General features: G+C 35.1%; 1 protein-coding gene across 5 annotated transcripts in view; it reads left to right on the top strand.

Moving 5' to 3' along the window:
* Positions 1-23,884, top strand: part of ADGRB3 (adhesion G protein-coupled receptor B3) — a 466,036-nt gene that overhangs the window by 269,705 nt on the left and 172,447 nt on the right. For all 5 annotated transcript variants that reach the window (XM_055714746.1, XM_055714747.1, XM_055714745.1 and 2 more), the window contains 2 exons: positions 2,386-2,488; positions 8,528-8,571. In XM_055714746.1, the coding sequence (XP_055570721.1) occupies positions 2,386-2,488; positions 8,528-8,571 (147 nt within the window). The remainder of the gene's footprint in view (positions 1-2,385; positions 2,489-8,527; positions 8,572-23,884) is intronic.

The following is a 23,884-nucleotide window of genomic DNA, read 5'->3' as shown; positions in this document are numbered from 1 at the left end:
ATTCAACCAGAGTTCCCAAGGAATTTAATATCATATATTTTTTGAGTAATTGATTTCAAAATTTGACCCTGATGTGCATTTTTTCTGCACAGTCATCAGAGCACCATCCTGTACAAGTTCATTTTAGAATTTTTTTTTATGAGGGAGAAGGAGGTAATGGTGAAGTCACTCCCCACCTGTCATAAAAAAGCAGTTAGATGATGCAGTTGCTGAGGAAGCGTGAGATAGGTCATTCCTATTCTATGTCATTCCCAATACATGAGCGACTGAAACTCACATATTCCACCTCCCGGGACATTTTGTAGAAGCTGATTACTTCAAATCCTGAATAAGCACTAAGCTGTTGTCTAAAAAATTATCTACAAGAAAGATATCAATGGCACTGTGATTTTGAGAGAAAGTCTTGTGACTACAATGCTTTAAGCTTTAATTTGATGGCATCGTAACGTGTTATGTGAGTTGAGAATATACTTGCCAGATTGTATTCTTCCAGGGACTATCTAAACAGTTAAATATGAGATATGCAAGTAGGCTTTCAGCCCAGACAGGACAGCAATAAGTGATGCAGATTTAATTTCACAGCGATATAGCCAGTTACATTTATTTTCAGGTGAAATAGTCTGCTAGGGGCTGTTGAGAATATAAGTGGATTCATAGAGTTTTAAAGAGACTAAGGTAAAATTGATGTACCGAGGTTACAATCTAGGCACCTTAAGTACTCTTTTGGATCTTACCCTAGAACCATCAGAACTGTACCAAAATTAGATACAGCAAGGAAACATTTCTCAGTCACAAAGACTGACTGTGACCAAGTACAGGTGTGTCATTATTTACATTATCTTATATGAATTTCCAAAATTGACAAAATCTTTTAATAGCTACCAAGTTCAATTTCTGCCTGTCATGATCTGTTAGAGAAATCCATTTTGTATTTATTTGTGGGTTTGTTCATTTGTTGTTGTTTTTTTAATTATGCCTTACTTGGGAACATTTCTAGATATTCAGCTACTGTATGTACAGTAAGGTACCATCATTACTCCCCCTCTACGCAACACACTGAAAATTTGCAAAACATTACATGTTAGTCTGATAGAGATATATGATTTTGTCAACAATGTGTGAGACTTTAAAGTGCAGCAAAAGAGAAGAAATAGAAATTAAGTAAAATAGAAAGCCACTTCTGTTATATTTCCATTATGTTTCGGCTGAGTAAAATTGGACTAGAATTCATACCTTGCCCCAGAAGAATAATTTTGTTCTGTGTGCTGAGTAAAGTGCCCACTGAGTTAAGTTTCTATTACTGTAGCCATGGCAATTCCTGTTTCAATGATCCAGCAAAATGGAATCCTCTCCTAAATACCATTTCCCTAGAGAAAATATGCAATTAAACAACAACAACAACAAAAGAATATTTTTACTGTTATAATTGCATCTAAACTGCCTAGTTTATTCTTTGATAACATCTACCTGTGAATAAGTCTTTCTGTGAGGTTTCATGTTTGTTTATGTACGATCAGCAGAAGGTGTTGAAAGCAGCATTACATACAAAGGAAATACCATAATGATCATCAGAAACAGTCAGGCTGGTAACTGATGGCTGTTCTAAGCTTGAGGGGGTCATAAGAAGCAAGGATCTCAGACATGAACATCATGTCAACATGTCTTTATGCCTGTATTAGCACAACCTTGGCAATACTAGGTCTGTCCTGATCCACATTTCACATGAAAAGAGAAATTGATGATTAATTACAGAAATTAACAGAGAATTATTATTTTGAGTAACCTAGTACAATAACATGAGACCAAACCCACTCTCACATATATGAGAAAAAATTGATTTGGTTTGGTAGGCTTTCAGTCAGTGCACAACTATGGATTATACTTTTTTAAAGTATTTGCCCACTCATGTACCAAATTCAATGATTTCTCAGAAATTGGAAACTGGTACGGTTTTTTCACAAGTGCAGAATCAGCACAACTGTAGAATCTTCCACTGCACTCATTCATCTTCACAATTTTACAGGTAACAGTCAAAAAAAGTCCGACACAGCACTTCGGAAGAAAAATGACTGTCTCTTAAAACACAGCTAGTAGGTCTATGTTGAGAGAAGCAAATGATATGCATTCAAACACTGACAGAATGTTTGTGTCGTCAACACACCCTTCTAATTAGGAAACTGTACTTTAAGGAATGACGCTTCTGCCACCATTGTTGCTCTTCAGCCTCTCATGTTTAATGAGTGAAGGTTTTCACCACTTCCATATATTTTCTCCCTGAATAGTTGTCACAGAAAATACTCATTAAATACTTCAAATGTAACATTAGAAGCCTCATTTAACCTTATACTAAGTTAAATCTTTCATTTTTACATGTTTTTTTCCTAGGAATTTTACAGTTGTCAATTCAAAAATCATTGTTGTTACTATACGACCCGAGCCCAAAACTACAGATTCTTTCCTGGAGATAGAACTGGCCCATCTGTCTAATGTAAGTACAAGGATAGTTGATAATGCTTTTCCAAGAGTATTTACCAGATCATGAGAGAAAGGTGTGTGGTGTTGAATGGGTAATGAAACCCAGTTTAACTGCTAATAAATATCAGGTAATAAAACCCAGTTTAACTACTAAACCTTAAGCCAGGAAAAGTGTCTAACATAATTTGAAGGGAATGTGTACTTATTTCATGCATGTGTATATGCAAAAATTAGATGCTGTTGCGTGAGTTCTGAGGTTTTCATTTAAACAGCACTTTCTGCCAAGAATTGTCCATTAACTGTCTTGATGCATACAACTGAAAATGTTGTATTGTGCTGTACGCTTCACCTTTTGCTCCCTGCATAGGTCATAGAACTGCATAGTTATCCAGGCCTTTCCTTCTTTTCTTTCATTATTTTATATTTAAAAGCCAGTTTTTACCTAACCTGTTGTAGCAGACTGAAAAAAAATGTTCTGGTTCCAATTTAGCTTACAATTCTTACAAATGTTTGAGATTTTTTGTTCAACTATTTTTAATTCTGTACTTTCCATCCTTTAATCTCACATTGAATATATTTTTAATCTGAACGAAATGGATTCTATGTCTAACTATATGAAAAATATTAACAGTTTTTCTTTCTGTTATCAGCAATCTCCCAGCAGCCACAGGGAGAATAAAATATACTATTTGCAGGAAATAATTGTAATGTACAATATTGGGGAAATAATTTTAAAATAACAAGTGTGGGAGTATTTTATGTGAAGGCATGGCATATAAACTCTGTCTGTAATGTTACCAAGACTGAGAATTTAGTTACTAGAGCTTTATTAAATAGTATTGTTATGCAAAAGACTATAAAGCTGTGATTTTTTCTTATAAACATTTGCTCAGGTGGTCATATAGGTACAATTCAGCTGGAGGAGTTCCAAATATTCCAGTCAGTAGCAAGTTTGGATTAGTGTCTCTGGGCAAATGTATGAAGAAAACTCTGAACTCTAGATCATTTACATTTTACACAAGATTAGAAGAAACTGACTGTTTCATGGTCAATGGTCATTTTGACTCACCATTCAGTTCCCAGAAAAATAATATTACAAAGAACAGCTCAGTGAAATTTACTGCAAAGTCAAGGAAAAAAAAAAGAAAGGAATAGAGGAACATAAACTGAGATGACTCCTTACCTTTCAGCAAGATTAGTAGTTTTTTCATAAAGAATTGTGGAGGTTTTGGGGTTTATGGTTTTTCTGTTTAATTTTAAGATTGTTTAGGGCAGGTACAGTTGGGGTTTTGTTTTGTTTTGTTTTGTTTTGTTTTGTTTTGTTTTGTTTTGTTTTGTTTTGTTTTGTTTTGTTTCCAACCTAAGTCATTTATATTAAGAGAAAGTATCAGTCTTTAACATAGCTTTTGTTCCTGTCAGAAATTCCACTAAAAATGTAATGTAGCCTAAAATGTAATGTCGTGAAGTAAACCACAAATTAATCCTATATATCAGGAAAAAAACACCACCTTTGAACTAAAATACTTGTTTTGATCTTACTAAGATCATTATTTGGAAGAGTTTATGGTATTTCTCAATGCTAGGTTTTAATTTTAATTATTTTAACAGTGGTTGTGGGGCTACTTACAAGAGCTGAAGATAAGGAATATTAGAGTATGACTTCTATATTTTGGAATTGGAATTGCTACTTCCAAGAGTGGGGAGTTGCAAGTTAAAAAAAAAAAAAAAAAAAGCAGATTGTAATTACACTGGTCACTTATACTAGAAAAGAAATTAAACAATTAAAGAAAATACTAGTAAGCAATTTGTCAGCACTGAAAAAACTTATAGGACAAACACAAGCTATTAAAACCAGCACAACACAAGCAAGGCTAGACTAAAGAAAGGCTGAACGACTGTCCCAAGAAGAATAAATTCTAGAAAATTCTTAGAGGGATATGTGTATGTGTATGTGTATCTTTTTTATGTTTTTCTCGTTGTTTTTTTTTTAACCCATCCTTTTGAGTAATTTACAGAGCAAGATTTTGCCAAGTTTCAAAATCTTGGAAATGAAATTTTGTTGTTACAAAAGGTCAGATTAGAGACATTGATTGTCACCTTGCTTTGTCAACCTTTCAGTAACAGAATATTAATGAGTATTGTATTAGCTCATGTCTTGACAAGATGAATAGGCTTGCCAATAGATATGAGAGCCAGGTGGATTTGGTTTTTTTTCCCTTTGGCTTAATTTTTGTTTATAATTTAATCCAGAGAAGGATCAAGTGCTTAGAACAAATTTCCAGTCCTTAAATTGTACTTACATACATAGTACATTTATAAAGGATCTTGAGCCATCTGGATATAAGAGTTGGATCAGCATATACAATGACAGAATATTGTTCTAGAAAATCTGGAAATGGAAACCACTTTTACAATTTTAACATCTTTAAATGTTTGGTGATTTTTATGTTCAAGGCTTATCCTGCATAATAGTACTTTGGTTTAAAGAACTAAGGCTGTAGATGCACAGAAATATTATTCTGCAGGTTTGAGTGTTTCTCGCTTTCAGAGGATCTAATTCTAATCTTCTTCACTGTAATTTTCTCAGCTGAAAACAAGAATTTACTTAACTATAATATATTACTATAAAACAAGCTTTATATGACACATACAGAAAGATAAAACTAGTATTAATGTATCTTTAGCATTTGAACATTATATATTAATATTTTGCAGATTAATCGTGATGTGAATTAAATAGATCAATTATTAAACAGAAAATAAAATACAAACATTCTCTTTGACCTGATTTTTTTCAGTGGCTCTTCTTGTTGTTATTCTTGTTCTTTTCAACCTTTTTTCTTAAAACACTGTTGATTGTTCTGAATAGTTGGTTTCCAAATTGATTTAATGACTAATTTTTAAGCAACCTCTAGAGCATGCCTACTAATGTATAGGAGTATACCTACACATTTGTTCCTTTACCTCCCCATCCACAGACTAAATTAAGTAGTTAAGAGATTATGAAAAAAGATGGACAAATGTATATGCATATCTCTTTAGTGAGAGTTAATACATTAAATTCAAATTAGCCTTACAATATTAATTTATTCAGAGTTTGTTATCATTGCTTCATTTTATATCTAAATTAACCGGTTTATTAATGAAACTAGGTGATTATATTTTGGAGGAAGTATAAATCACAATTACATGTGCTGTTTGGTATATAGCATGTTATTTGGATTTGCAGATAAATTAAAATATGATAGACAGTTGACCACAGTGAGAATGTGGGTTGCAGTGCATTATTTAGAGAACATAATATTTGGTCTTACGCATTGTGAACATGTTGATGAATGTGGTCACATTTTCCCAGTAGTTTGATTAAAGACACACCAAAGTAATATATTAAAAACTGCACAACTCAAACAAAATCCTGTTTGCTTCAGAGAGAATATGAACTCTCACCTTCTGACAGCACAGGAGTTTACTCCAGGGACACTAAAGTAACAAGGCAGCAGTTGTGTAGGACATCAAGCTTTCAGTGAGACTGAAAACCCTGTCTACAAAACACAGTTGACACTGTGCTGCATAGCTTTCAAAGTTGCCAATCACATCACAAAAGTTCGGTTTTATATGCTAGGCAGAGTTATATATGCATACACACTCACACACGTCTATTTTTGAGATATCCAAGTCCTGTACTGTAGTGTATAAATCAATACTGCAGCAGTTGTAAACATTAATGGACACAGCAGCTGCTTCCCTCGCTGCAGCTAAGTAATTAACTGGCAAGAGCTGTGATGAAATACCGCTCCCTTCACAAAGAGCGATGGCTGTTGAAGGTAGCCCAATGACAGCAGTGTGGGGAGACACTGCCAGGAGGCCAAACGCAGAAACACTGGGAAAAAGGGAGCAACAGGTTAAGGGCAAAGAAGAAAGTAAGACAGGCTCCTTGTGGTCCTTGCAGTGCCTGGAGGGTGTTTGATCAGGGTATCAAAAGAGGAAGAAGGTCTGAAAGGCTGCTCTGCCCTTGAGAGCTGCCATGCCTGGTGGAGCAAACCCCCCCCACAAGACCTTCTTAAGGAACAGGAGTAATATTTAACCCGATTTCCTTGTTTCTGCTTAATCGCTCATTAGTGACTGCAATGGCCAAGCATACTCTTTTTGTTTTCATTTGAATACATTTCAAAGAGAGTGAAGTGTGTGATCTGACAGCAGCAGTTTTACCATGTTTCAGCTTTCTGCAAAGACTTTTATTTCCCTCTATTTTGTAGATTTCATTATAATGGACATTTTTTCTGAAAATGTTTTTGTATTCTTTTTACTTGCACTGTGGGAATAGTGACTATAAACTGTATGATACTGCTGGTAGGAAAGATGGGTCTCAGAACACAGATATACAATGTCTTACTACAATTCAGCTATAGGACTACTTTTTTAATATGTGTAGCTGTATCAGACTGCAAGTAGAATTTCCTCACCCAGTCTTAGGATATCAAATTAATGCTCTTTATAAAATGACATTTTTTAAAAAACAAAAGTTAATTCTGTACTGTCATTCTGTTCTTCATTCTTAGCCTTTTATATTCTCTTTTATCAATGTATCTGAAAGCTTTTGGCTAGTGAAGCAGGACCTGGTCTCTGAATCTCAGTGGGCCTATTATCCAGTCCTTTGTCCTGTGCCCTCTTCCCCTTCCTTTTCCTCACATTATACATACTTCAGGGAATGGAACATCCTTTATTTATGTTTGTACAGTGCTATGTTAATATAAAGTGCCATGAGTATATGGTGGTTTTAAATATTTATACTCATAAAATTCAATGCACTCAGCAAAATACTGAAGTAGAGGATCAAAATTTCCCTAAATGCCTTTCCCAAAAGCGTCTTCAGGACTTTTTTTATCTTTGACAAAGAGGTGGATGGAAGAATTTAAATATTTAATAGATTTTGATTTCACAGTTTGCCATGTTTTTCCTATAAATAAAACACTTTTCAGAATGAAATATCAAGGTGTGTTTTGTTTATACAAAACTATCTTTATACCTACTGCACTAACACTGTTCATGAGAGAACTACACTAACAGCATAAGAAAAGAGTATTTCACCTGTTTCTTTAAATCACTTGTAATTTTGGTAAAAATATTTTTTTATTCTGTATTTTAGATCTGATTTGTTTATGTAGTTCTGACTTCTGGGAACATCTAATGTTCCGATGAACAGAAATTCAATTTTGCAGTTTTTAGACAGTTAAGTACTTCTAAGCCAATCTGAGTTTTGATAAAGGAGGATTTAGAAGATTAGGGGCAAAACTTGAATTTTAATTTTGCCTCAACTCTTCCTAGGCAGCAAAATAACCATGAATGATAATAAAGACATTTCAATTTCCCAAAACATTACACACAGTTTAATGGTGTGTAATAAACCTAGATTCCCATCCTGTTCTAAATCAAAACAGAAATCTTCCACTGACTGCAAAGAGGTTGGAGCTGTGATTACAAAGATCAAGAAAAAAACCCACAAACCCAAACCAACAATATTTTGAGAAAAAAATCTCTGCTGATTTAGAACCTAATTGACAAAAGGACTTGGGTATTGAATGTGGTGTCATCTGAAATCCCAGCCTCCAGACATTTTGCCCAATATTTTAAATTTTTAAACTTAAATTTTAAACTTAAAATTTTTAAAGGCATTTTGATTTTGACATTCAAGTTCCTGAGAGGCCTAAAGCTCTGCTTCTAAATGCACTTAGAAAAGTTTGGTCAATTCAAGTCTCTTAACAGATTAACTCTTATCTCATATTTCAATTCTACTAGGATATACCAAATAGACAACTTTATGCTTACCTTTTATAAGAGAATGCAGCAAATACTGTTTTGAGGTTCAAGTGCTTTTAAAATACTCCATAAGAATTACCCTTAAGGTTTTGCGATTTCAGTTGTACCAATCTGTCAGAGTATAAGCATGATCTTGTAGGAGGAGACCCAAATAAATGTTTAGGTCAAACATGACATATATATTTTTTTTATACCAGTAACTAATGTTTATTTGTTTGTTTTATTTTCTTCTTAGGGCACATTGAATCCCTACTGTGTGCTGTGGGATGATTCAAGAACGTAAGTGACAGATGTTTTCTCCTGTTGCTATGGCTCAAACATTACAAATCACCTAAAAATATTTAAATAGTCAGCCAGTAAATGGACTGGCATTGAAGGCAGAGAAAATGAACCTTTCACAATGTGAGAGTATTGGATTTGCCAGTCACTTGGCTTCTTTTCTGCATCTATGTAAATTGAAATAATACAATACCTCACCAGGAAGAGATTTCTCACATAGTAATTTTAATCTGATTTTTCAAGATTAAAATGAGGATGTCTAAGAACTGGAGTTCCTTGTTGGTAGTTGCTAGACAGTGAGTGGGTAACTGGTCACACAGATAATTAAAGGAAGGCTCCCGTTTCTGTTACTGCAGGGAGAAACATCATTTTCAAGTGTGATACCCACAGCAATCTTCATTTTAGTTGGTGCAAATTTTCATTTTAGTTTAGTAAAATAATAGCTGTATACTAAATAGTGAAAGCTTGCTAGCAGTCTTCTGCTACTTTTTTCAGCATGTGTCCCTTCTGTAGCACAGAAAATGATGCTGTAAAGAAGTAAAGCAGTAAAATCAGAGTGGTTTGAAAAGGATTCCAAGTTTATGCAGTTGTAATTTGTTGCATTAATCCTTGACAGTAAATCTCCCATTAAAGTCAAGGTGAATTTTGCCTAAATACAGATCAAGTGTTTCAAGAAGCATTCCTATATGATTTGCATATTATTTTTTTAAAAGATAACATTGTACCTCTTGTCCAGGTATATTGTGTATGTCTTACACTGCAGACTTATCTACTGTGTTATAAATTCTACGCCTGTGATTTTGTGAGTGCTTTTGTCCTTGAGCCTGGGTTTACATCAGTACATTGATGGCTGAGAAACAACATTATAGTATAGAAATGAGAAACTTTGGACACGGTACTAGAAATCATTCCAAATACAAATAGTGCCATGGTCTGTGCCTCCATGAAAGAATCATAATGCAGTTATTTGCCAGCAACATCATAATGTTCCATTTCTGTAAGATGTGTGGAATAAAGTACATGAAAGATTGATATTACGTATTATGTGCACATGGGACACAAAACATTTGGAACACATTCTTTGTTTCCTCTTCTCAATGTTTTGCTTATGCAGTATTAGTAGAGTGCTTTATTTACAGTTTTTTACATGCATTACTTAAGGCACTGTGTATTTAGAGCACATGCTCTGATTTCACTGCTTCTGTCCAGAATATCAAAGGCGTATTTCCATGGAATTAGATTACCAAAAAAAGAAAGCATGCTGTGGATTTAACAATGTGATGAAAAGGTTTAATGCAGATATTCAGGATGAAAGTGTGAAGCAATCACAAAAAAAAATATTTTATACTTGCCACTTGTTTTGCATGCATTTCTCTTAGTATTGTTTATAGAGAAGTTTAGTACTATATGTAAATACTGCTTTCAGTATGCTTCGGAATCTGGATGGAAAAGTGAACTTTTGCAACATCTAAAATTTGCGTAAAGCTTACATAAAATAGTCTAAGGTTTTGAGGGAGAAACACATGCTTTTGTATTCTGATGGGTGTCTTTTCTAGTCATATTATTTAATAGTAGCTATTGAAGATGTTAAAATATTTGAAGATTGGGGGCATGCTTGGAGATCTATCAGTTTGGAAAAGTGATATGAGCTATCAAATATTCACAATAAGATATGACATATCAGTAAGGTCTGCATGGACACCACTTTCATTTGTTTTACAAATGTATGTGTATTATTTTATGAGGATGTTACATTACCTCTTACCTGAGTATGCAATAGCAAGAACAAAATTCTACTTTTTTCCTCCATCCCTTTGGACAAGATCCCTGATGTTAGCTGTGGGAGCATGAGTTGTTTCATAATTTTGTTTTTGTTTTGGAGCATTTTATTTGTATGTACTCAAATATAGTTCAGAATTTGTATTCTGATAGCATGAGTTTAAAATTATCAGGAAAGCTCTACAATGCTGAATCAGTTCCTATCATTTATAAGTCCTAACAAATAAATATGTAGAGGACTATAGAATTGGTTAGGTGCCCGTGATGATGTTGTGTTCTTGGAGGCTTGCTTTGCTTTTATTTTTTCCACTTTTTCCCAAGTCTCAGGACTTAGCCACTCTCAACAGTAGGCGACTGAATTTGATGGGATTAATAGCCCCTCATCCACATTGCAAATCCTGCAGAGCTGTGCTGTACTCATGTCCTTCCAGACCCAGACTGGGTAATTATTGCATAACCAGGATTTGGCAAGCATTTTGGAGTAAACCCAACAAAACATAGTTTGCTTTTAGTTGAAGGTACTTAACTAATCAGTAGTCTATGCTGAGACTGATGCTTTAAATTAAGTGGTTTTCCGGTGAAAACTGTGTTTGCTTTTATCACAGACATACAGCTGGCAGTAACCTCTAATGGGTTCTGCCACTTTTTCAGCTACTTCTCTCAAATCTTTATCTGTGTGCGTTGCAAGTTCACATTTGGTAAACGATGCTTTCTCCACTGATCTTGTCAGTTTAAAACTTCTCCAACAGCAGGGGAAGCTTTGTCTCCCTGGGTTTTGGGCATGTTTCTCAGGAGATCGATCAGTTACCCATCATCCATCCTTGAAGAAACTTCTGGATCTGTGAGCTGTTTAACCACACCAGATCATCAAATTTATCCTACTGCCATTGCTATCTGCAATAATTTGGTCATCCTACATTTGACAAAAGCAGTTTTAAACCATTCTTTCTATGAGATTTGGTGATTCTTCCCTGTGACGATGTTTTACAAGGTTTTCCATTTATCAAGCTGGCAGGCTTGTGCCCTCGCCATAGACAGCTTGTCAAATTTGTGTACAATACTGAGACAATGCAACCAAAGAATAAAATATTATGTCATGTATTATAAAGGGCAAACTCAAATGCAATAATTCAGCATTTCATTTCATTTGATTCTCCCAAAATGTATAGCACATCTGTCTGTGTTGATTGAAACAAGGCTGCTTATGAGTTCTGGTGTTTCCTTTGATATTTCCAGCTACACAAAGCTGGTAGCATCAACGGTATGTAAGTGATGATTTTTCCCCCCTCAGAAATCTGAGTGATATCTTCATCTATTCATTTCAGAAAATGTATTTTAAATGTTGCTTTCAGTAAAGTCTAGGATTCTGAATGATTCCTTCAGTACATGGGAAAATGTGTGGAATATTTATAATTTACATTCTCAGGAGAAACAATTTAATTCCTTAAACAAACCAAAAACTCAGGGAAGATTTATATCTTTTCTGCTTTGCCATGTCTGGCATGAACAAACTCTCCCTGCTGTCAGGAACTGTTTGCAATATGTTCATTCCAGTGTCTCAGTCCACAAAGAACAAAATGAAGTGGGTCAGGTACTAGAGCTGACTTTCCCACCCCACAAAAGTGATTTAAAAGATTTTAAGATGAAACAAAGCTTCTGAAGGCTTTTCTCCTGTCCCTCCTACCTTTCCAGAAAGGAAAGGAAGAAGGGAAAGTGAGACAGCAAAGGCAGTTTCAACCTGCAAATAATCCAATGGTTAGAGCATTTATTTGGGGACCTCAGGGACCAGACCTTTGATTTTTTTCTTTACAGAAGTTACTTGAGGAGTTTGAAACACACTTTTCAGTATCACAAAAGCAGCCCATGACTGCTGAGCTGTCAGCTCCTCCGGAGTGTGTTACTCGTGTCCTGCTGGAACTCTGCCATATTATTTAGGAAAATATTAATGGATTGGGGAACTGATTCCCAGCACCTCTATATTTAGTTTTACCATTTTTTCCATGTGTTTGTCACCATGCCACATGTAAATCTTAGCCATATCACTGTCAGTGATTTTTCTTAGCACTTTTTTGCTTTATTTAAGTCTGGGCAAGGCTGTGTAAGCCCAGTGGTCAAAGAATCCTTACATGCATGTGTACATTTCAATTTTTAAAATGCCGTTTGTGGCAGTTTTGTTGGCTGTCTGAAAAGTTCACTTGAACTTTTCTGCCTTTTCTGATGCTTATATCTGTGATAGATGCCATAACAGACAGTCTGTGTGGAGCTCTAGGATCCATGAAAGTTTGGCCTGACAAAGTTAGTCACTTGTCTTAGTGGACCTAGCCGCTGGGCTCTTGAACCAGGGTGCAGAATTCAAAATACAGTGAGAGGCTGGAAACAAGGTGTCACAGTACCGAGCATCGTGAGTACCACCCTCACAGGCAACCCTCAGATAACATCATCATGGTGAGGGTGTCGAAGGTGGAGTAGACATGGTGGGTCACTGGAAGGAGGTGACATCTCACATGGGAGTTTCAACAGTCACTGACTCATTAGCAAAATAATGCAGCTGTTGTTCATCCTTTAAGGAACATGTGGGCGTAATGTGGGCACATGTGTACTCCACAGGACAGTGTCAGTTGTTGCTGGTGTGCTCCACAGCTGTACACAGTGCAACATGACATCTCACAGCACTAGGTAAGGAAGGGGCTTTGGTATTCTGGGGCTCTTTTCTGCCGGTTGCTGCAGAATGATGTTGTAACAGTATGGCAGTGTTTTATTTGTCCATATGTGTGCTCATAGCAGTTTGTGCCTGCTGAATATTTAGTTGGCAGAAGTACAATGCAGTTAGCTGGAATTTTTAATATTGCAAGGATTTTAAACTGGTTCAGTTTTAGTTAAGGGCAAGTGATAGGTCTGCTGGTTTGTTTTGGTTTTTTTTTTTCTCGTCATACAAATTTAATTGACAGTGATTTAGGTTTTTTATGCTGAAGCTATGTGAAACTATGAATACCTATATATGAGAAATGAGAAATTGTATACATTTATATAACTTCAGGATTTCACTCCAGACATATTATAACAATACTCCATTAAAAGGAAGGTTAAAAAAAAGTTTACAATTACTTTTTAAATTACGCCCTAGAGCTTTCAATTATTTTTTCTCCCAGTGTCCCTGGATACAATTGTGGAGAAATAGTCCATAAACAAATTTGTTCAATGCAAATAAAGAAGATTCTACCAGTTAATTGTAATTTTCTCACGGATTTGCCTGTAGGGTAGAATGCAACTCAGCTTTAGGTTGTAAGCTCACATGCATGCCTGAAAAAGAACTTTTGCATTTTGTTGCCTTGTGATAAAATTGACAGGGAACATGATCTAATTTGTCTGTCTCCTCTCCACTTTGTTTTTTAAAACTGCCATGAACAACCATTACAGTTATTCTATGTTTGACTCAGCCTTGCAAGCCTTTGAAAATATGTTTAAGAAGACTCTTTATAACTCACATAAAAATGTCTCAAGCTAATCAACAAATAATTAGAATATCCTAAACTTAGAATTTGCTTCTGAAAATGTAGAGTAGCCTCTCCTTGCTTTATATTACTTTACAGTTATATTATTTGTTTTTTACCAGGAAGATACTGAGGAAATATATTTTTCTATAAGTAGAATGAAAATTGAATGAGAGTAAATCATGTAAATACAGTTTGGCAATATATGCCAGCTTCTTTTGTTCACTTCAGTCAGACTTGTAGGAACAGCTTTTCAGTCAGACCTTGCTTCTTTCGTATTTTTCAAGGCAGAAAATTTCCTTTCCATGTTAGCTTCTATGCTTATGTTTGTGGATGTATTGGAAGAGTTAACATTAATGAACTTACTCAAAAGATAAATGCCTGCTGGTGTACCTGCTTTTATGAAGAACTTTCCATAATGAGATCTGTGTAATAGCACACTACTTAGTCTTCTGTTCCTGGTAGTCTTGCATGAAAGACTTTACAGAATCACATTCTTTTTCCGTTAAAACAGTATGGAAGGAAAAAATTGATCCAAACTCCCTTGCAGACAGCCAAAAGGCTTTGACTGATTTGAATCATAGCAGATCAAGTGGCAAACCACTGTTCAAGACATGCAAGATCTGAATCTAAATTTCTTTAAATTTACAAACTGCTAAGATTATACTCTAATGAAGGAGTACTTAGTTCTGAAATATGTAGGTATTATAAGTATAAAATGGAGTGTCTTTATATTGAAAAAGAGTCGGACCAAGATTTTCTTTGCTTACATCGCACACAAAATGAATCAGTATCTATGGGAGGAATTTATAATTTAGTTCTTTTTTATAACACTGTTCTTCACTAACACCTACACGGCCAAGAACAGAGCTTACATGGCCTGCTGTGATTTACAGCAAAAAAAAAGGAAATCAAATTAATTCTTGTTAATAAGTTCACTTTGTTTTTAATTTTTACTGGGTGATTAATCAACTCCATTTGTTGAGAACTCAATTGCTATTTATTGCCTTCATGGAAATGTAGATTTTCAGAAACTAAAAATAGTGGTTTCTTGTAATATCAGGCAATTATAATTCTGAAATGTGAATAAAAAGAACTAGTGGTTGCATCTTCATAATCAAATTTAAAGATCTGAATTGGACTTTTGACAGATTTGTTTAGTGTATAGTGAGAGCAGAAGATAATTAAGCAGTTTGAATAAACTTTAGAACAGATAACAAATTGGTCATAATTTGGTTTTATATCTGTGTTTCCAGAAAAAATTCATGGATGTTACCAAGTCAAATAAAATGTGACCATTGTTTTTTCTAGTAATACCTCACCAAGAAATGCATTAAGGGGGGTCTGTGAATCCAGTATGGTGCTGGACTTGGACTGACTCTTGTAGGGGAAAAGAGTGTTTGCCAAATCCAATACAGCTTCCAAAAGTACAATATAGCACAATCACAACTGTGAAAGTTTATCAGTCTTTCTCATTTATATCATGTAACTCTTGAAGTGTGTAATACCTGTAGATTTAAAAGCAATTTAACATAGAGGTCTGTACCATCCTCCCTGGTTTACAGATAGGGGAAACTAAGGCATAATGAAAGCAAATCTGTCAAAGGTCACCCACTAAAGTCTGGTGGAGTTAAAGTTCCGTATTCCTGAGTCCTAATTGAGCATGCTCTCTAGCTGTTCTGAAAGCCAATGTAATTTCCCTGCTATGATGTAGATCTCTAACGTTTAAATAGTTTTATAATTATATTTCTGGCTTTTTCTCATTCATTCTGATGAGCTCGTGACTGTTGCCCATCCTGAAAAATTTAGCTCTGTTTATCCAACGAAAGTAGTGCAGCAGCACTAAAGGTCCTTGTATTACGCCATGCTTAACAAAACCTGAAATCTACTTGCGTCACCCAAGATGAAAAATCTGGGGAACATTGCTTATCCATGTGAGAAGGAACTGTGGGAATTCTGCCATTCTCTCCTCTTCCTTCGACAATAGGAGCACAGAACATGTGCATAAATTGCTTATAAGGAAATCATGTTGTGTAATATTGCACAGATACGTATTAGTTACTTTCAAATTTTTTGCAGTCAGTACAAAAAAGACAGAAGTACAACTCATATAAATACACCTACTTTTATTAATATGATGAGAATATAATAGAAGGCATTTCTGAGCATTTGCAGAGTATAAGGTAGCTTCCAAATGCATGAATCTAAATATGATTGAAGTCTTGTGAATTGGTAAATACTCTCTCTGATTAATCAAACATCATGTAGTCTGATCTGTCTTTCTGCAAGAATAGTGTTTGTATGGCAAAATGATCTTAAAATAAATTTTGGGAATACTATTTTAAAGTGTATCATATAGGTTGTTACCCAGTTGTTCTTTAATTATCAACACTGAAATCATATCTCTGCTTGTTAAAACTGTAACACTCCATCAGAAACAGTCAAACACACATCCAGTTTAAATCTGCCGTATTTTGTCAAGTGCTGTCACAAGCATAGACCTTTAATGCTATATCAGCATCTCACTGACCTCACAGGTATCTTTACACGTAATTAGTCATTTGCTGAATCTCTGTGCCATAGTTGAGCAACATCAGCAGATTCAGTTGAATCTCTTCCTGGACCAGTCACTAGAGGGAAGCAAAGACCTTCACGTGCCTATCCATGACGTAAATCAATGTCTATGTCCTCACTGACAAATTTTGAAAAAGACCTATTTGGTGGAAAGCCACCCTTCAGAAAAAAGAAGACAAAAGTATATTTCTGTATGGTTGACTTCCAGAGGCCATGGTCATTAAAAAATAGAGTTATTTTCATGAATAACATTTTGAGAATTTGAATCTAGACCAGAAGCTCAGTGCAGAGTAAATAAACAAGATGGGTTTAAGATTTTCATTCTTTGAAGCATCCCAATATTCAAAAAAGTACATTGAAATAATGGTAGCATAGTAGCTATGCACTTGCGTCATCTATGTGTAGCAAAACCAAGATAAAATATTCCAGTTTTTTGATATCTTTGTTGATCCTCCCTTAGTTATCCATGCTTCCATTCTGTAGTGTTTTGTCTGTGGTACTTAGAATCTTATCCTGCATAAATGTGTCTTTGGTGTATACCAGGTAAACAGATGAAGAGATCATCAAGGCATTAAACAAGAACTACTAGTTCATTGTGTACTCCATTACAGCACAGTGAAAGCATAAAGTGTATATGAACTTACATTTATCTTCAAGTATATGAGGGGTTATATGTGGGGTGGCTTTACCCTGTACTGTGGTCTTACTGTATTTAATTCAGCCCTGCTCCACTTACTGAGAGTACAACTCAACTTACCATTCTCTCCTCTGAGCTAGTCTGGTTGGGTTCCTCTAAAACAGAAACAGTAGAAGCCAACAGTACATTTACTGACATTTGATTAAAGGAATATACCTGGTATGAATTGAATTTGCCATAAAACTGAAATGCCAAGAAATAAGGATAAATTACTAAAAATAATGTTTTAGATTTTATCAGCTAAAATTGTAAATGTTTTGAAGACTGTTAGGACAATATTTATACTACTTACCACTTAATTTGAATAGAATATCTTTTATTAAGCTTAAGCTATGCAGGATGGCCAGACCTTAATGAGAATAATACAAATGTCTATCAGGATTTAAACAAGTTTAAATGGAAGGTAATATGCTAAATGAACAGCTCCGAGCAAAGCAATTTCATGAAAAAATCTGTTGTGTTGAATAGCTGCTAGATTATGGCTGAATAGATTTTTAGCGGAAAGCATGGTGTATTTGTGATGATTTTTTAATGTTATCATCTTTGTGGTAATATTGAATAAGAGATTTCTTGCACAGCTAGTTAACTAAATGTAATATACATATGCATTCAAGTGCGTGTGCTGGGGATAACATCCTGCAATCCATGCTATTATTCTAAGCAATGGAAAATATAATATAATTCTAAATTTTGCTGGCTATGGTTATGATTCCCAATGCTACATGTTATCCTAATGATGCCATTTCCAGTGGTTATCTTCTCTGTTCCATTTACCCATAAATCCATGGAAGCAGAGCCAAATGTTTGCATTTAAAATTGTATAAATATTTTTGCATATATTAAAAGCATGAATTAAAATGCCACCACATTACTGTCAGTTCATCACTTAATATAAATATGGTCCTGATTTCAAGTTTACCAACAGATCCATTGAAGGCCCAGGCTTAAACAGCATGCTGGATTGGGACCATAGAACCAGAATCACTCCACAGGTATTGGCACAAATCCAGGAGTTATGCCATCAACCTGAATGGCAATAATTAAGGGATTGCATATACTGACATATAGAGCAATACAGAACCAGAAAAACAGGATCACTTTTTATAATGAATTTGATATTTTTGTGTGCTTAGCCTGTAAAGAGTACATTATTTTGACCAGACTTAAACCTAAATCCTTTAGGTTTATGCTGTACTTCATGATTGCAATTTTGACTGCAATATATATCTATTCAGCATCTTTTTAAACTGTCAGTGAATACTTTCATTGATATCTGCTCAGTTTTAAATGGCTGTTCACGAAAAGAAGGTATAGCCTTAATACAGTATCAAAATAGCCTGAAGTGTAAATATATCAAGTATCAGATAATAACACAATACAAAAAGATTTATTTAAAACAAAGACAGAATTATTTCATTTGAACAACTTCTGATTGATTTAAACAACATAATGCCATAGAGCTAGGAGAGGAATTCTAAAATGAGAGAGTCGGCAGTATTCAGGAGATAGTCTAATCTCTTTTTAAGCAGATCGTACTTTAAAAGTTGCAGCATGTACAGGAAAAAGTCAATAGTATCTTTTTGTATGTACATCACTCATCTTCAGCCTGTTCTTCCCCTCCCTTCTTTTTCTTACAAGTGGACAGTCAAACATCTGATGTTTTAGGTACATAAATTGTGTGCGTACTTATACACACTCTTCATCATTTCATGTACACACACATATTAAAATCTTTGATGAATAAAGCATGTAAAACATATTTACCACCCTCCCAGAAGTTTAACTGAAAATATGAAACATTTTCTTTTTTGTACTACACAGCAAGGCATGGTCTGCATAGTGGAATATATATTTATCTGACATCAGATTCTACATGCCCTTAATGTTATTTCTATTAGATAACATACACCAAATTTAAATTACATAACATAAACCTTAAAGTGAATTACACTGTATCTTCTTCATTTTAAATGCTGGAGAAAAACTATGCTAGATTTACCAAAACCATGTTTCTACCACCACCACCTCTCTCTCTGCTTCCTTACTTTTCCTGTACAGTTGACTGCTGGGAATATGTTTTATGTTTTTCATCTGAAGCAGACAATTCTGTTCTCATATTTCTGTAATTAATTTACACAATACAACTCTGATCAGACACAACCTTCTTTTCCTCAGAGGTTTTCCCAGTAAATAGAAACATTCTCATCACAGTCAAGGAAACACACAGATGTCTAAATATCACAGTGAGTCAGTGTTTCAGCTAAAATTAGAGAACAAGGTGCTCTTCAGTTCTCAACACCATGACCTCGCCACTAAAATTACCCATTTTCCTTAAGTCTAGAAAATGTCTAGCACTTTTAAAAGAACCCACATGCTCCTGGCTTCACTCTCACCTTCCTGCAAAAATAGCAACATCTTGTGTGTCATTTTAAGGAACCATGAAAGACTAGTGTGTAGGTGCACGACTATCTGGGAATGATGATACAAGCTGAAATCCCAGACAAAAAGCATCTTAAGCTCAAGAGAATAAAGAAGCTGTTCAGACAGTTGTGGGGAAGAACCATAGAAGACTGGGAGTGAGATGAGAAGGTATTTTCAAACACATTCTGCTGTGTTTATATATATATATATATACTGACCATGCTATTTTAGAGATACTCTTCTTTTACAACTTCTTTGTGCTGCTGCCAGCTCAAACTGTTACCCAAATGTCATTTTGTAACCTATATAACTATTTTTCCTTTTGGTTTGAGTAGACCTTTACATTTTCTTTTTCTTTTGATTAATGCAATTGTTTCTGAGAAAACATGTATCAGAAAAAAACAAGGAACACCCAGGTCAGTGTTTTGGGAATGTGACTTAAGTTTTTTATATTCTTTGTCCGATTTTGAAGTGTAGATCATCAGTAGCCAACTTTACAGGTGTTGTTTTTAATACTTTCTCTTCTGGATTTTTTTTTTTGTTTAGTTTTGTTTACGAGGAAGCATTTTACAAATGTAAGCTGATACAAATGTACGAGTGATAGCTTGTTACCATGAGAAAAGATTCAAGCCCTTTTTTAATCAGATTTATTGCATTTCAAGTGTCCAAATTAAGTGTTGTAGTCTAAAACCGGCCATTGAATGCAGCAGGATGATTTATTTTCCTTAGATTTGGTTTCAAAATGTCCTGGACAGACAAATGAGAGATAAGATCTACAAGAAGTGACTCACAGCAACTAAGCATGACACCTATACTTTCCTGTTAACCAGACTGAGCCAGAAATCTGCACAGAACTAGGAAATTGTAAATAATTGATATGTAAATGTATTTGTGCTAGAATTAAGGGTTAATATTAAGGGCTTAGTTTAGGTAACTTAATATAGGTGTGTAGGACAATTTCAGGATATATCTACAGAAGAATCCGGTGCCCTTCAAAGCAGGTGAAGGCAAAGACAACATAAGACATCTCTAGTAGTGCTTTGTGTAGGAAATTAAATCAATTGCTAACAGCAGAATTAACTGCAAAATTAGAAAATGAAAATACTCAAATGTGTATGTCTGGCAGTGCCGCAGTCATCGGGTACCTACTACAGGTAAACTGTCCTTTCAACTCTATAGGCCGTACTGACAAGATCTTAATTGACTATAATGAAAACTTAGACACCTTGCGTACCTATAGGTACATAAATTTAGAAGTTTAAATACCAGACTCTGTCCTGCCCTATGTATCAATTTCTACCTCAAGGTATGGATTGCCAAATTATGTCCTTGGGGTAAACACATACTTAATGAGGATGTCCTTTTAACCTAAGGTTGAAGTCTTTGTGGAGTACTAGGAGTTCTAAGTCCCCTTTGTTCTGAGGGGGTTGAAACTCACAGCTTTCCTTTCCAGGAGATAGCCCCGACTATCAGACTTTAAGCAACGATCCAATGATCTCATAGAACTGCTTTCCTTGCCAGCAAAAGTAAAATAATAAGCATAATTAAAAATATTGAAAATATGCTATTGACATTGAACTCACATAACTGGGTTGTCATGGTTTAACCCCAGCTGGCAACAAAGTACCACACAGCTGCTCACTCACTCCCCACTCTCCCTGCAGCTGGATGGGGAGGAGAATTGGGGAAAAAGGTAAAACTCATGGGTTCAGAAAGGAAAATTTAATAATTGAAATAAAATAAAATAAAATAAAATTATAACAACAATACTAATAGCAACAACAACTGTAATGAAAAGGAGAGAGAGGGAGAGAGGAATAAAACCCAAAAGGAAAAAAGAAGTGATGCACAATACAATTGCTCACCACCTGCTGGCTGATACGCAGCCAGTCCCCAAGCAGTGATTGGCAGCCCCTGGCCAACTCCCCAGAGTTTATATATTGAACATGATGTTCTATGTTATGGAATATCCCTTTGGCTATCTCAGGTCAGCTGTAGCCCTACTCACTCCCAGCTTCTTGTGCACCTGCTCACTGGCAGATCACAGGAAATTTGAAAAGTCCTTGATTTAGAGTGAGCACTAGTTAGCAACAACTAAAACATCAGTGTGTTATCAACATTAATCTCATATTAAATCCAAAACACAGCACTGTACCAGCTACTAAGAAGAAAATTGATTTTGCCCCGGCTGAAACCAGGACATAAGTACAGAAGAATAAAGTTCTGAAGTACTTTAAGATATAAAGCCTGTAGCTTTTGGAGATGGGCATTTTCCAAATTTGTAAATTCATTGTTAAGTTCATAGTGACAACCAGTGACTCTATGGAGAAAATATCCTCCAATGCCAACATACAAGGTATCAGTATCTTGTCAGAGGACAGGCAATGCATTCCATAAAGTTAGTATTGGAAATATAATATCTGACATTTGTTTAATAATGAGGAGGTCTGAAATTTCTGAAGCAGAAAATCTAGTCTCATTCTGCATAGTGACACAAAAATAAAGAACACAAACCTCTTGTGATTTATTGATACCAATTGTATCTCAGTACTTTTGCTTGCCTCTTAAGTCAGTTCCTAAAGGCTAAGAACCCAGAAATAACCTTTTCAGTCTCGTTCTTAATTGAAGTGGGTGATTTACTCTAAAACTTAAAAGCTGAACTGAATGGCTTACATCACACTCCCCTTTCCCCTACTCACTGATCTGGCACCTTTATTTTCTCATGTATTGAAATTAATTTGACAAGACAGATAGCATTCACACATACAAAGTAGAAACCATCTAGGTTCAAACATCCTGGTAGTAGGGATTACCTGTGTCAGCAGACAGGTCTACATAGCAAGAAAACTAATTAACAATAAAACATAATCAGAAGCATTATAGCAAGACTTCCATGAATTGTACCTTATAAATATTCAAAACCTGGTTTTCTGTGCCATGCACTGAATAATTTCACATGCTGACAAGTTTGGGTTTTGCTTGCTCTCAGTTGTCCTTTAAACCTCATATTTTAGCCTCTTCTTCAGTATGCTGTACAAGATATAAATTCTGATCATCATTAAATCACATTTTTTTATTACATTTTATGCATTCTTTCCAGAAGGATGTGTAAAAATAATGTAATTTTAGTCTGAGGGATATTTTGCCCTTTACAATAATATAATCAGTGAAACGTGTGGAAACTCCCAAGCAGTTATTTGAGTGGTAAAAAGGCAATGAATAACACAAGGATCATATTTACTTCCAGAAAAAGATGTTACGGATACCAAATAATTCAATATTTTTGTATTTTGCTCTTGTGTATACAATCAGTTAACTTAGAAATATCCATCTAAAGTTAATTTGCTTCTGCCTATGTGCTTTTTTTTCTCAGTCTTTTGGGATATTTACATATAAAGCAATTTTTAAATACAAAAGTTAATGTGCATTGTGTTTTCAACTTGTTCTTCATCTAGGTGAATACGCTAGAATTTTTGCAAAATATTATGTCAATGACAATTGTAATTTTTTTCATCACCAAGGAGAACAGATTAGCCCCTATTGCTAATTTTTAGTGGAAATACGTAAACCAAAATCATAATATAGCAAAATGCTGTATCACATGTATTCAACTTGGTTATATAAGCAGGTTCATTGTCTTCAACCTATGAGTTCAGTTTGATATCTGCATATTAAATGAGCTTGTCTGTCAAATTATTGGCAGTGTTTGCCTCCTTAAATTTAAGCCCTTGCTTTGCTGAACTGAAAGTCTCATTATTTTTTATCAGCTGAAAGAAAATTTCAGTAGGTGGTTGAAAAGGTCACAATATAACTGTAGCAAAAGATTAAAAGAAAAAAACTAGATATATTTAGTACCAATATATTTAGTACTCCTGTCTTAAAGAGCACGTCTCAAGTAAGGACAGAGAACAATGATATCATGCAAAAGCTTGGGAATCTACATAGACATGAACAGTACTGTTTATGGTTGTAAAGAAATAGTTCAATTTTGGCTGTTGTTGTAAATGAGATCTGCTTTTGCAGGAAACAAATATTTCTAATCACAGAATGGTCAGGGTTTGAAGTGACTTCTGGAGATCATCTAATCCAACCCCCTGCTAAAGCAGGCTTGCCTAGAGTGGGTTGCACAGGATTGTGTCCAGATGGGTTTTGAATGTCTCCAGAGGAGACTCCACCACCTCTCTGAGCAGCCTGTCCCAGTGCTCTGTCACACTAAAAGTAAAGAAGTTCTTTCCTCATATCCAGATGGAACTGCCTGTGTTGCAGTTTGTGCCCGTTGCCCCTTGTCCTGTCACTGGGCACCCCTGAAAACAGCCTGGCCCCATCCTCTTGTCACTGGCCCTTAAAGATA

Source organism: Falco cherrug, chromosome 6, assembly GCF_023634085.1.
Source record: "Falco cherrug isolate bFalChe1 chromosome 6, bFalChe1.pri, whole genome shotgun sequence".
NCBI classification, from domain to species: domain Eukaryota; kingdom Metazoa; phylum Chordata; class Aves; order Falconiformes; family Falconidae; genus Falco; species Falco cherrug.
The sequence above is the reverse complement of the archived record's forward strand: the minus strand, read 5'-3'. Positions and strand labels throughout refer to the sequence as shown.